At 33.3% G+C, this 18,196-nt stretch overlaps 1 protein-coding gene across 1 annotated transcript in view; it reads left to right on the forward strand.

The window, feature by feature from the left end:
* The window catches only part of LOC149803968 (VWFA and cache domain-containing protein 1-like), a 115,579-nt gene that overhangs the window by 44,709 nt on the left and 52,674 nt on the right, over nt 1–18,196 (forward strand). Inside the window, exons 10-15 of the mRNA XM_089954031.1 lie at nt 1,549–1,706; nt 5,564–5,722; nt 10,160–10,291; nt 12,217–12,337; nt 12,903–12,990; nt 17,096–17,179. Of these exons, the coding sequence (XP_089810157.1) occupies nt 1,549–1,706; nt 5,564–5,722; nt 10,160–10,291; nt 12,217–12,337; nt 12,903–12,990; nt 17,096–17,179 (742 nt within the window). The remainder of the gene's footprint in view (nt 1–1,548; nt 1,707–5,563; nt 5,723–10,159; nt 10,292–12,216; nt 12,338–12,902; nt 12,991–17,095; nt 17,180–18,196) is intronic.

Consider the following 18,196-nt stretch of genomic DNA (forward strand, 5'->3'; position numbering starts at 1 on the left):
AAGCAAACGAGACAGTGTTCAAATTGAGGCTCTTGTGATGGGACTATTGGCTGCTGTGCATTCACACATGACACAGCACTGACCTGCCGAGAAGTTTTCACATAGTCTGGTATGCAGGACAGGAAAGGATGGTGCAGCAATTTAAAATTAATTCCTTCTTAAAATCAAAAATGGGTAAAACATTTAAAATTAAAAACAATGAACGCATGGGCATATCCTAAGTGACAATGAAAATAGTTTTCATTGCAGTTTTTTTTAAAATAATGTCTGCTGAAAGTGGTAACACAAGCACTGTGCAACACCATCTCATCAGAACTCATCACTTAGATGTGGACAACACTACTAGCAAGGGCAACAGCACATCAAGCATTGTATCTTTTTTTTGCCCCAATTTTAATTTTATTTACTTCATCTTTTGATGCAAATAAATACTAAATGAGCAGTTCTTTTATTTTCTCTTCGACCACTTGAAAAATACACTTTTGCTCACCATTCATGCCATCATTAACCTACAACAAAGCAGTTCTGGTTTGTACACATTTAATACCATTTCCCTTTGATCGGGTACCTAGGTAATGAATCATATGATCGACTGGTCCCCGGTAGATGTTTACTAATATTTTGACATCTGTAATAATTAATGTATGTCTGCTTATTTTCAATAAAATTATTTTGATAGTGGCACAATTATAGTTTGAGTTTCATGAAAATATGTTGCATTTTTGGAACATGTATTTTTATTTTAAAAAAGTCTGTTCTTAAAAAAGAACCTTTTAATTATGTTACTTTAAAATGAAGATAATAAATTCTTTGAAGTTAATATAACTTTCTTACAACATATGCATTCTTATATTTCTCACAAATATAGTCCCCCACTGGAGTTTTCCCCTAGACACAAGAATTAGTTCTGGCAAATTATTTTCACTGGATTTGTGAGAGTGAGAAAAATGTCCCTTAATACTGCATGTCTTCACTGATATTTGACAACTGTTGCCTGTCTCATATGAAAAATTCAAAGCCACTGTTTATACATTGGAAGACCTGAGTCAGGGCCAACTCCTCCAAAAGGGTATGTAACTCCCTCCACCTGTTACCTATTCTTCTAATGTATTATGATTGGGTAATGAATTTGAAGAATAAACAATGCTTCTTCAATAGTACTTTTGCTGTAGTAGCAATTGGCAAATAATGGGATCTAGCCACTCTGTCCAAATGGAGACAACTCTTGTCTGACTTCAGTTTTGCACGTTAAGTCCTAAAACAAGGCAAAAGGCAGTAGCATATTCTTTTTCCTGGTAGGTCTGGATTTTTTAGTCTTAGCATATTATACACCTCATAGGTATTATCAATAAACATATTTTAATTCAAAATTGGGGTTTTTCCCCTTCATTTAGCTATGGTATATTTTTTTAATAGGTTTCATGTGTTTTCCTCATATTTTGTAACATTTAATTGTTTTGAAGCACTCATAACTACATTTTTAGTTGCACAGTTGGTATACAAGCACCAAAGCACTTACTGTATTTTCTTCTTTTTTTTTAACACCAGGTCATGTTCTGTTACACCCCAAGCTGCGTGATCCAGACATTACCAAAAACAAAGAATCATTGTTTCCTCCACTAGAAATTGTGGAACCAGATTTAAGTGAAGATCAGCGACAAAAGCTCCTCACCCCAGGCATCTTGAGCCGTAAATTCAGTGCCACAGTATAAATCTACTCCTTCTGTGTCAGTTAGCTAGGCTGTCAGATGTAACCTGCATGTAAGCTTTAGGGTTGTGAATATTCCTTGTACAGTGAACTCTCATCACAGTGCCTGAGTTTGTTGCCAGCTATTTTGTAAAAGTAAGAAATCTAACATTGTAAAAATCATAGTTTTAATTCAGAAGATTGTTTACCCTTGTCTTAGTAATGTCAGACCATAATGTATAGTATTTACCTTAGTAATGTCAAACCATAATGATCTTATAATTACAAAAATGAGTAAAAAATTCAAAATTTGCATCCTTTATCTGTAACATTATCAGAATTATTTTAAAAAATTTTATGCATATTTTCTTGGATGTCAAATTTGTTTTTCTAGAAATAAATTGTCTGCATTATTGCTTCTGACGTATTCCTTATAAAAGTAAAATCAGAAGGAATGGTAATGTCATTGCACAAAACAATATAATGAAGGAAGTATGTGTATTTGTTACCAGGAAATTGCTGTCGGAGTCAAAAGGTGAATATTCCATTAATAATGATCAAATTTACTATTTAACTTTGCCATTGTAACCCTGTTGTTGAGAACATAATTGAATTGAGAGATGACTGTATCAAGACAACAAAGATTCCTATAAAAAAGCTTGATTTGTTATTGTTATAAATAAACAAACAAATTTAGAACACTAGTCATTTTTGGTCCCACTTCAAAATAAAATACTTTTAAGTGAATGTAAGTTTTTACAATTTTGTTACATTTTAAATATTTCCTACATTTATAGTCATGGAGTGAATATTTATTTTGACTTTTTAGGGAAAAGTTTTATTAAAGGTCAAATGTGTAGAAAATTTTATGTTTACCAAAGTTTTATAGCTCATTCTGTGATTTTGCTTTGTTCAGTTCGGTTATGAGACAGTCTGTCATTTGGATGAATGTTGTGAAATTGGAGTTGATTTTAATAAGGATTTTAATGAAGTTTATTTCATTTGAAAAGTAAACATCATTACAGTATCATGCAATATATTGATAATATTTTATGTTTGTGTAACAAATCAGTAATAGTTACCTTGCCCTAGTGAAATGTTGTAGGTTTCAGATTAGCTGGCAAAAATTTCTTGGCCTTTTAAATTGTTTCCTCCATAAGCTGTTTTAATCTTCATTATTAATTAATTAAGCCAAAGGTGGTCACCTTTACAGGTCACTTCCACATCTCAACTCTGTCCATATGGGTTTAAGTGTTGGCTTGACAAATGTGGTCATGTGAGCAAGCTTTCTAGGATCTTTCTGGGGTTTTCCCATGTTCTTTCTACACCAGATTTACTGGCTGCCATGTATAACCTAGGAGGTGCTGAACTATGATGTTCAGCCCCACAACAAAAACAAACCAGGGTCCTTGAACAAAACCTCATGTTTTCTTGGATCCGTGTACACTGATAAGACTCTAAATGAATTCAGTTTCCAGTGTTCTATGACATTTGTATGAGTTATTCCCTCAGATTGCCCATTTGTTTATACATTGGTTTCTGCAGAGTAATCCTTCTTGGATTTCAATATAAAATTGACTTGCAGCTTTATACTGGTGAGGCCATGAATGTATTCCAGCATTCCATGAAAACATTTACAGGAGTTATACCCCCTGGCTGCCTGTCTGCCTGAGTTTGATTTCTGCAGCATAACCTTTGTTTTCTTGGATTTGAACCAAATTTGTCATGCAGTGTTAGATTGATAAGGCCTTGAATATTTTTAGTTTCCAGAATTCCACAACATTATTTTTAAGAGTTACACTCCTGGTTTCCAGTCTTCATTTGAATTCCAAAGTATAACTTTACCATGGATTGATGAATTTCAAACAAATTTTGACCTGTAATTGTATGTTGCTGAGAAACCTTGAGTTGATTTCAGCATTCCACATCCTCATCTGGAGCAGTTATGGCCCTTGAATCCCGATGCATCTAGTTTTGTTTCCTGAAACAAGTTGCTCTGTTTAAGACCCAGCTGAGCAAATTGTAGTTAGTTGGGTCCTTTGCAGTGCACCCATTGCCAATAGGTTTGGTTAGTGGGGTCCTTTGTAATACAAACAGCTATAGTTTCCTTCTATTCCTGCAGTTATTGCAGAGTGATATGTCCAGACTGCCTTTTATTTGTAACAGGATGCCATTGAGTGAATCGATGATTTTTCCTAGATCATTGGAACAAAGATATTTAAAAGAAGGATTGCCAACATCATTTTCCTTATGTAAAGTAGTTAATCATATAGTTATTGAATAAAACTGAAGTCAGTATTGGTATTTGAACATCATTGAATTCAGTATTTGTATATTGACTACCATGCAGTCAGCACTGTTATTTGAACATCATTGAATTCAGAGTTTGTATATTGACTACAATGCAGTCAGTACTGTTATTTGGACATCAGTGAATTTAGTGTTTCTATATGGACTACAATGTAGTCAGTATTGGTTATTGGACATCAGTGAATTCAGTGTTGTATATGGAATACAATGTAGTCAGTACTATTATTTGGACATCAGTGAATTCGGTGTTTGTATATTGACTACAATGTAGTCAGTATTGGTAATTGAACATCAGTGAATTCAGTATTTGTATATTAAATATGGTGTAGTCAATACTGTTATTTGGACCTCAGTGAATTCAGTGTTGTATATGGACTACAGTGTGGTCAGTACTGTTATTTGGACATCAGTGAATTCAGTGTTTGTATATGGACTACAGTGTAGTCAGTAGTTATTTGGACATCAGTGAATTCAGTGTTTGTATATGGACTACAGTGTAGTCAGTAGTTTTTTGGACATCAGTGAATTCAGTGTTTGTATATGGACTACAGTGTAGTCAGTATCAGTAATTAGAGATAGTTTCCTGTGGATAATTAAACTACTTTGCCATAGAAAGGATATATTTGATATTAGTTTGAAAATGTTACTGCTTTTTTATAATCCAACATGAATGGAAAAGGTAGACATAAGTGGACACTTTACTGGTGATAGCAGTGTTAACACTTTTGTTAAGGTTTATTAATATCTTTTGTTGTATCATGTAAGGATGTGCAGACCTTCGCCTTCATTTTATAATTGCAAATTTGCTTTATTGCTTTCATAGTTTCTAGAATTTACCTTAGTATTGGTAAATCTGTTTTATATGAAATTATCACTAATCTTGGTTTTTAGATTAGTGTTTATTTAGTGTGCTAGAATCCCCAATCCTTAGCCTATAGTAATGAATAGTGTTGATTTAGCATGCTAAAATCCCATCACTAGGTAGCAGTAACGAATAGTGTTCATTTAGCATGCTAAAATCCGATCACTAGGTAGTAGTAATTAATAGTGTTGATTTAGCATGCTATAATCCCATGAATAGTAATGAATAGGATATCACTTTGTATATACAGAACTACAACATGGTATTAACAGAAAAGAATGATTATAACTGGCAAAAATGGGTTACATCATAAACTTATAGAGAAAGACAGTAAAGGGAAATGTGTAATTCTTGATTATATTTGTCATTTCTCGATATGCTGAGAGATTGCAATTTACTCTTATAGCCATTTGATATTAACTCAGAATTTAAATGAAACTTATTGCAATAAAAGATACTGGATATTATTAATATGACTTTGATTATACTGGATATTAAACCACTTTGAATGTACCAGACATTAAACATAATTTTAGCTATACCAGATATTAAAGATGCTATCAGTGTGTAAAATATTTTTTATTGTTGCTAATATTTTTTTTTTATTATTTAAGATATTAAGGCATTTCATTTTTTTAAATATTTCTTTCATCATTATGTGTACAATGACACACAGCTCATTGATTTGTATTTGGTATTTTTAGTTACGACAAGGTCGAAGCTTGTTCAGTTCTGAGATGAAAGAAGTGCTACCTCCGCAGCCAGCAATCATGTATTACCAGCGGCTCATTGAAACTGATCTGTGCATTGTAATGGTGCATTTTGAGGCTGACTCAGAACAAAGTATTCCCATCAAATTACTGGTTAGTACTGTTTAAAGGATCCTTTTTTCACAAAAATTAAGGAACTCACTTCATTTGGTCATCATACTGTACTTGTATTAGTACAGCAAATACTGTACCCCATTTGGTTATCAGTACATCATAAAACTGTACCCAGTTTGGTCACCATGCTATACTTGTATCAGTACATCATAAAATGTACCCCATTTTGTCATCATATAATGCTTGTATCAGTACATCATAAAATATACCCCATTTGGTCACCATGCTTTTCTTGTATCAGTACATCATAAAATGTTATCCATTTGGTCACCATGCTTTTCTTGTGACAGTACATCATAAAATATATACCATTTGGTTACAATCTTATACTTGTATCAGTACATCATAAAATGTACCTCATTTGGTCACCATTTTATACTTGTATCAGTACATCGTAAAATGTACCCCTTTTGATCACCATGTTATACTTGTATCAGTGCATCATAAAATGTACCCCATTTGGTCACCATTTTATACTTGTATCAGTACATCATAAAATGTACCTCATTTCATCACCATTTTATACTTGTATTAGTACATCATCAAATGTATCCCATTTGGTCACCATGTTATACTTGTATCAGTACATCATAAAATGTACCTCATTTGGTCACCATGTTATACTTGTATCATGACATCATAAAATGTACCCCATTTGGTCACCTTGTTATACTTGTATCAGTACATCATAAAATGTACCTCATTTGGTCACCATAGAATACTATAAATACATCATAAAACTGCACCCCTTTTCATCAGCTTACTGTACATGTGTCAGTAGCTCAAATTCTGTGATTACATTCATTTTCACTGGTGTCAGTTTTTGTGGTTTTACAAAATCAGACAATTTGTCTTAACTTCCTGGAGGAGGAATGGGATGAATCATTATCTTACAGTACACTCACATATTCCAACAGCCAGAAAATCCCGGGAAATTTGGACCCCACAAGAAATCCACAGAAATTTTTACTCCACAAGAAATCCACAAAAAATATGTACCCCACATAAATCCACAGAAAATTGTGTCACAGGTATAAATGAGGTGATCTTGCACGATAGCACTCTGGAGGCCATAATTCAGGTCAGATTTTTATCATAACTTGGAAAATAAACCTGTATCATCAGGAACTCTATTAATTCAGTTTCTGATCCAATTTAGACTTTAGATGAAATTAATTTTGAGTAAGATTGAAGCTCATTCATGTATTAATCTTGTATCTGATTTGCTGAGCATGTTGCCACACTGTAGACTGAATGTTGGTCAGATTTTGCCCAAACCTGGTAAGTAAGCTTGTATCATGATAGTGTATGTTTTCTTTATAAGTGAGATCTGTGCATGTTATTGAGGTGATCTGGCTTTTTATTGTCTGAGTTTGCTGACTTTGTTGAGGCACTAGTACTCATCGAGTCTTGACCCATGTTTTTGGGAAACAAGATATACCAGTACTTTTCCACTGCTAGTGACTTTATTAGTTTCTTAAGGATTTTGTTAAAGTTTATCAGCAACACTTTGATTGTGGGTGTGTCTTGAAGGACTTGGTCTTCATGTTAGAAACGTACAGTGTAAATAACCAAGTTTGACTTTACATATTGGGATTTTACATTTTTGCCACCATTTTATTTAATATACCTTTTAAAGACTATTCAACATGCTCTATTCTGTCTTTTATCTTGTAGAAGTGCATTCTTTGTGGGTTTGTTATATTCTTAAAGTGCTTTGCAGTTTATAATCATCACTACATAGCCAGTATTTTTCTGAATTGTTGTCAAACCTGAGACAGTATAATGTCGTCTGATTTATATAGAACTTGATAAATAAGTTCATATCACGATCTTGGATAAGTTTGACTGTCAGCAAGACCTTGGATAAGTTTGGCTGTCAACAAGATCTTGGATAAGTTTGACTGTCAGCAAGATCTTGGATAAGTTTGACTGTGAACAAGATCTTGGATAAGTTTGACTGTCAGTAAGATCTTGGATAAGTTTGACTGTCAGCAAGATCTTGGATAAGTTTGACTGTCAGCAAGATCTTGGATAAGATTGACCGTGAACAAGATCTTGGATAAGTTTGTCAGCAAAGTCTTGGATAAGTTTTTCAGCAAGATCTTGGATAAGTTTGACTGTGAACAAGATCTTGGATAAGTTTGACTGTAAACAAGATCTTGGATAAGTTTGACTGTAAACAAGATCTTGGATAAGTTTGACTGTCAGCAAGATCTTGGATAAGTTTGACTGTGAACAAGATCTTGCATAAGTTTGACTGTCAGCAAAATCTTGGATACATTTGACTGTAAACAAGATCTTGGATAAGTTTGACTGTAAACAAGATCTTGGATAAGTTTGACTGTCAGCAAGATCTTGGATAGGTTTGACTGTGAACAAGATCTTGGATAAGTTTGACTGTGAACAAGATCTTGGATAAGTTTGACTGTCAGCAAGATCTTGGATAAGTTTGACTGTCAGCAAGATCTTGGATAAGTTTGACTGTAAACAAGATCTTGGATAAGTTTGACTGTGAACAAGATCTTGGATAAGTTTGACTGAACATGATCTTGGATAAGTTTGACTGTGAACATGATCTTGGATAAGTTTGACTGTGAACAAGATCTTGGATAAGTTTGACTGTAAACAAGATCTTGGATAAGTTTGACTGTAAACAAGATCTTGGATAAGTTTGACTGTGAACAAGATCTTGGATAAGTTTGACTGTAAACAAGATCTTGGATAAGTTTGACTGTAAACAAGATCTTGGATAAGTTTGACTGTCAGCAAGATCTTGGATAAGTTTGACTGTGAACAAGATCTTGGATAAGTTTGACTGTAAACAAGATCTTGGATAAGTTTGACTGTCAGCAAGATCTTGGATAAGTTTGACTGTGAACAAGATCTTGGATAAGTTTGACTGTAAACAAGATCTTGGATAAGTTTGACTGTCAGCAAGATCTTGGATAAGTTTGACTGTGAACAATATCTTTGATAAGTTTGACTGTAAACAAGATCTTGGATAAGTTTGACTGTCAGCAAGATCTTGGATAAGTTTGACTGTCAGCAAGATCTTGGATAAGTTTGACTGTCAGCAAGATCTTGGATAAGTTTGACTGTAAACAAGATCTTGGATAAGTTTGACTGTCAGCAAGATCTTGGATAAGTTTGACTGTAAACAAGATCTTGGATAAGTTTGACTGTGAACAAGATCTTGGATAAGTTTGACTGTGAACAAGATCTTGCATAAGTTTGACTGTGAACATGTGAACAAGATCTTGGATAAGTTTGACTGTGAACAAGATCTTGCATAAGTTTGACTGTGAACATGTGAACAAGATCTTGGATAAGTTTGACTGTGAACAAGATCTTGGATAAGTTTGACTGTGAACAAGATCTTGCATAAGTTTGACTGTGAACATGTGAACAAGATCTTGGATAAGTTTGACTGTGAACAAGATCTTGCATAAGTTTGACTGTGAACATGTGAACAAGATCTTGGATAAGTTTGACTGTGAACAAGATCTTGGATAAGTTTGACTGTCAGCAAATTTCTTGGATAAGTTTGACTGTGAACAAGATCTTGCATAAGTTTGACTGTCAGCAAGATCTTGGATAAGTTTGACTGTCAGCAACATCTTGGATAAGTTTGACTGTGAACAAGATCTTGGATAAATTTGACTGTGAACAAGATCTTGGATAAGTTTGACTGTGAACAAGATCTTGGATAAGTTTGACTGTCAGCAAGATCTTGGATAAGTTTGACTGTGAACATGATCTTGGATAAGTTTGACTGTGAACAAGATCTTGGATAAGTTTGACTGTGAACAAGATCTTGGATAAGTTTTACTGTCAGCAAGATCTTGGATAAGTTTGACTGTGAACAAGATCTTGAATAAGTTTAACAGTCAGCAAGATCTTGGATAAGTTTGACTGTCAGCAAGATCTATGCATATTGGTTAAAACTTTATCACTTGAAGGGATATTTATTAGACTATGGTAAAATTGACAAAATGTTATTTTAATGTTGGGAGATTACAGGTTCTGTTTTTTGTATACTCAATTAATTTGACTGCTTTGTAAATTGTTCAGATGATTGACATCTTTTTATGACATAATGAAAAGAGTAATATGCTGAAAGAATTTTTAACATTTTAACTGAGACTGATTGTACATTGTACTAACACAGAATAACTGAATTAAAGGGGCAAGGCATTAAGTATGGGTTACTTAAGTATTGAGGACTTCACAAAGTGTTTATTTATAAGAATGAAAAATAATGTTTCCCAAATCTTTAATTTGTAATCAGTTGTTACAGTTATTTATGAGAGTAGTTTGTGAGAAATTTTAATTTGATATATTAATGGTTGTATACATTTAATCCATTGACCATGGTGCCATGAAATACACACACCATTCAAATTTCTGTTTCAGGACAATGTTCTGCATGCTCCATACCACAGAGTTGACTTGTTGGTAGATACACCACTAGAAAACAAGCTACATAAGGATTATGTGTGTCAACTGGATGGTAGATTAGTGGCATATAACGAGTCAGTTATCAAGGTCAGTCAATGACACAGTAGGTGCATATAATAAGTCTGTTATCAAGGTAAGTCAATGTCAGAGTAGTGGCATATGATGAGTCTGTTATCAAAGTCACTAGATGTCAGAGTAGTGGCATATAATGAGGCTGTTATCAAGGTCAGTGAATGACAGGAGTAGTGGCAGATAATGAGTCTATTATCAAAGTCACTAGATGACATTATAGTGGCATATAATGAGTCTGTTATCAAAGTCACTAGATGACATTATAGTGGCATATAATGAGTCTGTTATCAAGGTCAGTGAATGACAGGAGTAGTGGCAGATAATGAGTCTATTATCAAAGTCACTAGATGACATTATAGTGGCATATAATGAGTCTGTTATCAAGGTCAGTGGATGACTAGAGTAGTGGCAGATAATGAGTCTATTATCAAAGTCACTAGATGACATTATAGTGGCATATAATGAGTCTGTTATCAAGGTCACTGAATGACAGGAGTAGTGGCAGATAATGAGTCTATTATCAAAGTCACTAGATGACATTATAGTGGCATATAATGAGTCTGTTATCAAGGTCACTGAATGACAGGAGTAGTGGCAGATAATGAGTCTATTATCAAAGTCACTAGATGACATTATAGTGGCATATAATGAGTCTGTTATCAAGGTCAGTGGATGACTAGAGTAGTGGCAGATAATGAGTCTATTATCAAAGTCACTAGATGACATTATAGTGGCATATGATGAGTCTGTTATCAAGGTCACTGAATGACAGGAGTAGTGGCAGATAATGAGTCTATTATCAAAGTCACTAGATGACATTATAGTGGCATATAATGAGTCTGTTATCAAGGTCACTGAATGACAGGAGTAGTGGCAGATAATGAGTCTATTATCAAAGTCACTAGATGACATTATAGTGGCATATGATGAGTCTGTTATCAAGGTCAGTGGATGACTAGAGTAGTGTACAGTACCGATGTCACCTTTTGCTGATTATGCTGATACTGCATATAGCCAATTATTAAAATTGCCGATACCGATTATGAGACTGATTTTTTCATTATTATTTGTTTTATAACAATGACTGGTTCAGAAACATAAACCTATTAGTGTAATGCAAGCAGGTATTTGGCCGTGTGAGTTACAACAAGGTTTTTTATGCAGCAAGTGAATTTGAACTTCTTCGAACCTTTGAGTTTGCATCTAAATTAGCAAAATGAAGATTTTAGGGTGAAAAAATGAAGTTTTTATTTCTTGGGCTATGTATGAGTTAACACAGAGAAGAAGGTTCAGGCTTTTCCAGAAAAGTCAGTTTAACAAGTGCTTTTCAGGTGCTGTTATAAACGTATAATATTATGTATAAGAAGTACATGATGCAACTAAATACTTTTTGTGGGATACCAATTTTCTTGGATTTTATAGTTGCTACAGATCATGAATACAAAAGTCCCACCAATTTAAAAAGATGCAACCAAAAAAAGCCATAAAACCCACTTCCCACATCCACAAATTTAAGTAAAATACCAATTAAATTGTTGTTTCTTGCAAAACCAAACAACTTGCCACTTATATCAATAAAAATAGGTGAACTTGTAGTAAGTTAAATGCTAGTTCTGTTAGTCTAATGCTAATTATGTCAGTCTAATTGTATCTCTATTGATAACTAATGATAACTGTTAATCTGATGATAGTTTAACACAAACTCATTAAAATACCAAGTTTTTGGTACCACACTCTGATATATATCCATTATTAATGTCATCTGTATATAGCAATAGAAGGTTGATCTTAGCTCTGGTAAAATGCACTGGAGCCAGATTCTTTTTATAAATCAGTAGAGATATTTAATACATTGTTAAGTACAGCCTCCTACTGCTCTAAACAAAATGCCATAATTGTAGAATATTTTTGAAGAATTAAACAGTCTTTCATGGTTTCAGCTAAGTCCAGGTGTTTTCAGGAATCCAGAACTGTACAAATATACACCAGAAGATTTTCATCAGGCAGCCATATTGACAAACTTCCTTCTGGCAAATGTGCCAACTACCCTGATCAGAGAGGGCAAGTATTTTCCATTCTAACATATTGCCATAGCATGGTATACAGATTATAAAACATTATATAGCATGGTATCATCTTGATAGAACATCATATAGCATGGTGTAAAATTGGTATAACATACAATTTTCTGGCAATAAAAGCCACAATAAAGTGATTGGATTTGATTTCATTTTGCAGTCATGGAGTACCTTATTAGACAGCGCCAGGCAAAATACAATCTTTCTACACTTTTGTTAAAAATTTCTTAAAAAGTGTCACAGGTAGTGAATGCATTCAGACTGGTGCACATGTCTCAGACTCTAGGAAAAGTCATTGTATAGTATACTTAAAATATATGGTGTTGAGTTTGAGAAACGTAATCTGTTGAAATTCAACTAGATGGCAGAGCTATCAGAGTTTTCACCATTATTAATGACAGATGAAATTTTTTCCTTGTGCTGTCACAATTAGCACATGGTTACAAAAACTTGGAAACATATCAAACACAGTCTCATTCTTTGCATTCTAAGAAGTATAAAAAATAATATTTCATCCCTACAATGTTAGCCCCTCTCTATATTTTTAGATCTGCAGACAGAGATCCAGAGAATCACTAGATCCACAGATGAAATTGATAATGTTTGGAGGAGAACTTTAAAAGAGGCCATAGAAAGGTCCTTCTATTTTTATTTCATAGCTCTACTAGGCTTGGAGCATAAAGAATTTACTCTGCAGGAATCATCAATTCTTGAGATGCTAAACACTCTTAATTACTGTAGGGAACAATTAACTCTACAACTTCAATATGAGTAATCTTAATTACAAAAAAATTTGCACTCTCAGTTACTAAGAATAGTTTGTATTTCTAATAATAAATGCATTTCTTTATTTAGCTCTATTAATGTTTCAGCTGTAAAATGTGTCTATGTAAAGGGACACAACTCATTTAATTCCTGAAGGGAAATTAAAATGGCTACTTCCCATGATATTATTTTGACAGTTCTATGTGGAAAGATTTCAATGCAATATAATCATAAAAGGTTATCAATTATATATTTTTTATCAACATATTTAGGGGTAATTCTTTTTAATCAATACTCTGCAAAGGAATAAAGACAAGAAATTACATCAACATTTAAAAGTTCAGATACTGGAGGGATACTGGTATTTGCTTATGAAGATTAAAAGGAACATGCTGCCAAGTGCCCCATTTTTTCCGTATTTGTCCCATATTTTGGACCTGAATATGGGTGTACGTTTTTCTTGCAAAATTTTCCTTGTAATTTTCAGTTTAGAACAGGCACTTGGTTCCATTCTGATAGAGAGCTTGCCAGTAGCTTGTCGTAGGTCGGTGGTTCTTCCCAGGGTTTTCCTGGGTTCTTCCTCCACCATTAATACTGGCCGCCATGCATAGCCTATCGTGTGCTGTCATATGTCGTTAAACCCCACAACAACAACCATTCTGATAGAAATGTATTGCATGTATATAGGAATACAGTTCTAAACTATGTTTGGTTCATTCGAAATCAAGGCTACAGTGCCTGTCTTTATCCACCATATTGAACTTTGCAAACAGTTGCTGCAGTCAGTGTATCTTATCTTCATAATATTCAACTTCTAATCATGTTGAATAGAAAAGCAGAATATTCAGAATTTTCTCCAGGAAAGACAAGAGAACAGAACTGGAAGGACAATTTTGCTGTCTTGTTTAGATTTGTGAAACCATCAAGTAAAGGAGAAAACTTGATGTTTTGTAATGGGATTTCACTATTTGGCATGGAGGTGCCCATGAAATGCAGTAGTATCAGAAAGCTAATAAACATCAGCTTGCTGCTTCATCATTAACAACTCAGCCTGAACTTATGACGTATATAATAACCAGAGATAACCTTGATGTAATTCGATCAAAATTTGGTTTATTACATTTCTCTTAGAAATGAACCTTTACCTTTCAGTTACTAGTGTAGCTGGTGATTTATTTCGCACATGTTTACCATACAGTAAAATCGCAAAGGATTGCTTGTATGAAAACATGAAAACAGCGCTTTGACATTAAATAATTAATGAAGGTACTGTCCTACTGTATGAATAGTTGATGATGTTGTGAAAAGTTACTTATGCATAAAAATTTAAAAATCAGTATTTGTTCCTGAAAATCAATATTTTTGTCATAAGCAGTCAGTATTTTTGTACTCCGGGGTTGGCAGCTATCTCAATATTTTACAGTTCCCTCCCTTTGATCTTGTGTAATGTTCCATATTTTCCTAATTACCCCAAACAACTTGGACATGTAGAAAATAGGCCTGATGTACATTCCCATATGTCATAAGAGTGTACTGATGAAAGAGATTTGGTGGCAAAGTTGTTAGTTTGCCAGATTTGTGACTGAAAAGATTTGGTTTTAAATCCTTTCACTAGATTAGCAAGAGTTGTCTACCATATATGTCCCTGGGCAAGGCATTTTACTTCAGTTGCCATGGCACTAAGTAATATTTGTGTTGCAGTGCTATGAAACACCAAACAAAACTATTTCCCTAACAAAGGGTCAACTTAACACAGTTTTTTCCACTGGCCAGCAAGGCCAGATCACATGCAATTCAACTGGTCATGCATAAAGTCAACTGGCCATCCCAGTAAAATTTAGTAACAACTTTGGAACATTTAACTTGCCCTGTGGACCTGTAGCTGTCCGTTTTTACTAAGTCTCATACAAACACATGACTCACTGGAAAAATTAACCCCAGCTAACCCTCCGAGTCATCAGTAGACCCAGGACTTTGATTTTTCACATTTTAACCCAAGTTCAACATGAATTGCCAGTAATGTAAAACTAATTGCCAGTAATGTAAAACTAATTGCCAGTAATGCTAAGACCAATTGCCAGTAATTCTATAACTAATTGCCAGTAATGCTAAAACTAATTTCCAGTAATGCTAAGACTAATTGCCAGTAATGCTAAAACTAATTGCCAGTAATGCTAAAACTAATTGCCAGTAATGCTAAGGCTAATTGCCAGTAATGCTAAAACTAATTGCCAGTAATGCTAAGATTAATTACCAGTAATGTTAAAACTAATTGCCAGTAATGCTAGCACAGATTGTCAGTAATGCTAACATTGGTGGTGACATTTGTTTACATACAATGCTTGAACATGCTGACAGTTAGGACCCTGGTTAAACAATGAATTTTGTCTATTTTAGTTTGTGATGAATCTTATGGTAGCAGTCATGAGAAATATTAGAATATTTTGTTTTGAAAATGGTGAATTTACTAATTTATTTTATAGGGTACAACTTTTCTTGTATTTTGTAGTTGTTAAAGATTTTTAGACCAAAGAACAATGATCCACTCATTTAAACAATATGATCCCTTCCCCATCCATGAATTGAATTTCCAGTTAAAAAGCCATTTATCCTAAAAACAACTAAAATTGATAACTACACAAGAAAAACAATCACAGGATTACTTTTCTACAAAATCATTATTTTGAGCAATGGAGATTTTCCATGAGTTTGAGATATTCTGAAATATTTTTTTTCTGCTGTATCTTTTATATATTTTGGGACAGTCACAAAATATTCCCATTTTTGAAGGGTTGTTTTTGGCCTTTGCTGTAAACATAATTTTTTTCAATTTTCTTTTTAAAAAAATCAAACAGAAATCCTTTAAATGCAGAATATTATTGTTGTAGTTTGGAAAATTTGATATTTACCAGAGATCCATTGCTAAGGGAAGTGAGCCACTTCCATATAGATACATTCATGATACTGCTCAGTGCGTGGGAAGGATAGTTATAACTCAAAATAGTTATCCCAAGTTATCAAGTGTGCAATCCATAATTAGTATACAGTGTAGAAACTTTTCCCAGCCTGCACTGCACAGACCCATTATCTAATTTCAACATTATTGCTCCCTTAGCTCAGACACCTAGCAATGCAGTTTGTGTTGTATAATTTGATGAATGTTAGGACTGGCTGGCCTGGTATCAGGATAATGTGACTGGGTGAGACATAGTGCTACATGTCTGCAGCATGATGCCTCAGTGCAAAACATCACTATAAACTGTCACACTACAGACATCATAGCGATATGACTGAAAAATTGTTAAAGCTATGTTAAAAATCCAAATAACACACAAACACACACACAAACATAGGCAGCATGATAAAGGATAAAAAAAAATTATTGGAAAAAATCTTAGATTTTTCAAAAGGAAAAAAGCATTAAATTGTATTGAAATTATTCAGGTTTAGTGGTATTTATGGTGAAAATATAGCTTTAAAATGATGTTAAAATGATACAATGTTAAAGTGATACAGTGTTAAAATGATATAATGTTAAAATGATACAATGTTAAACTGATACAATGTTAATGTGATACAATGTTAAAATGATGCAGTGTTAAAATGATACAGTGTTAAAATCATGCAATGTTAAAATGATACAACTTTAAAGTGATACAATGTTAAAATGATACAACATTAAAGTGATACAATGTTAAAATGATACAATGTTAAAGTGATACAGTGTTAAAATGATATAATGTTAAAATGATACAATGTTAAAATGATACAATGTTAACGTGATACAATGTTAAAATGATGCAGTGTTAAAATTATACAATGTTAAAATGATGCAATGTTAAAATGATACAATTTTACAGTGATACAATTTTAAAGTGATACAGCTTTAAAATATTATAACTGCATCATTCGCTTCCCCATCAAAGAATGATGATTTACTTAGCATATTGATTTCATGTAGTTGAATATTTTCCAGGTTCTTTGGAACTTCTTCGGGGCTCTTGCGTATCTTTCCAGGTGTGCAGATGAGCAATTCTTTCAGTCATGTTGACAGCAAATGGTAAGTTGATTCCAGTAAATGCTTTAGCTGTCAGATATGCATATATATGGAAACAATTAGCCCATTTAATGATGCAGCACATGGGTAGGTGTCGCAAGATTGGAATTATAATGTATACTCCCAGAATGCACATCTACACATTTTAGACTATTCTCCTCATTTCTATGTAGAAATAATGAAAGCAAGATGGAAGATCATCCAGATAAAAGTAGTTATATACAATTAATTATTAGAAAGAGCATTAATAATTTAGTTTTGCAGCAAAGAATTTACCACTAAACGAACAATGTATGTTTTACGTTTAATAGTGCTCCTCTCACATTAGCCAGTTTCCCTGTGGCAAAGAAAGTTCCATTATTCAATAGACTTTTCTAGTGATTTACTTCATTATAGTTTTAAAATCCAAGTCACATTTATATTGCATTATAATGACTATATAAGTGTAGCTTTTTGTAAGACAGTCTGTGTACAATTCAGAATTGGATTTGCATTTTAATGACTATATAAATGTAGCTTTTTGTAAGACAGTCTGTGTACAATTCAGAACTGGATTTGCATTATAATGACTATATAAATGTAGCTTTTTGTAAGACAGTCTGTGTACAATTCAGAATTGCATTTGCATTATAATGACTATATAAATGTAGCTTTTTGTAAGACAGTCTGTGTACAATTCAGAATTGGATTTGCATTATAATGACTATATAAATGTAGCTTTTTGTAAGACAGTCTGTGTACAATTCAGAATTGGATTTGCATTATAATGACTATATAAATGTAGCTTTTTGTAAGTCATTCTGAGTACAATTCAGAATTGGATTTGCATTATAATGACTATATAAATGTAGCTTTTTGTAAGACAGTCTGTGTACAATTCAGAATTGGATTTGCATTATAATGACTATATAAATGTAGCTTTTTGTAAGACAGTCTGTGTACAATTCAGAATTGGATTTGCATTATAATGACTATATAAATGTAGCTTTTTGTAAGACAGTCTGAGTACAATTCAGAATT

This window comes from Sinohyriopsis cumingii, chromosome 3, assembly GCF_028554795.1.
Source record: "Sinohyriopsis cumingii isolate HCF-2022 chromosome 3, ASM2855479v2, whole genome shotgun sequence".
NCBI lineage: Eukaryota > Metazoa > Mollusca > Bivalvia > Unionida > Unionidae > Sinohyriopsis > Sinohyriopsis cumingii.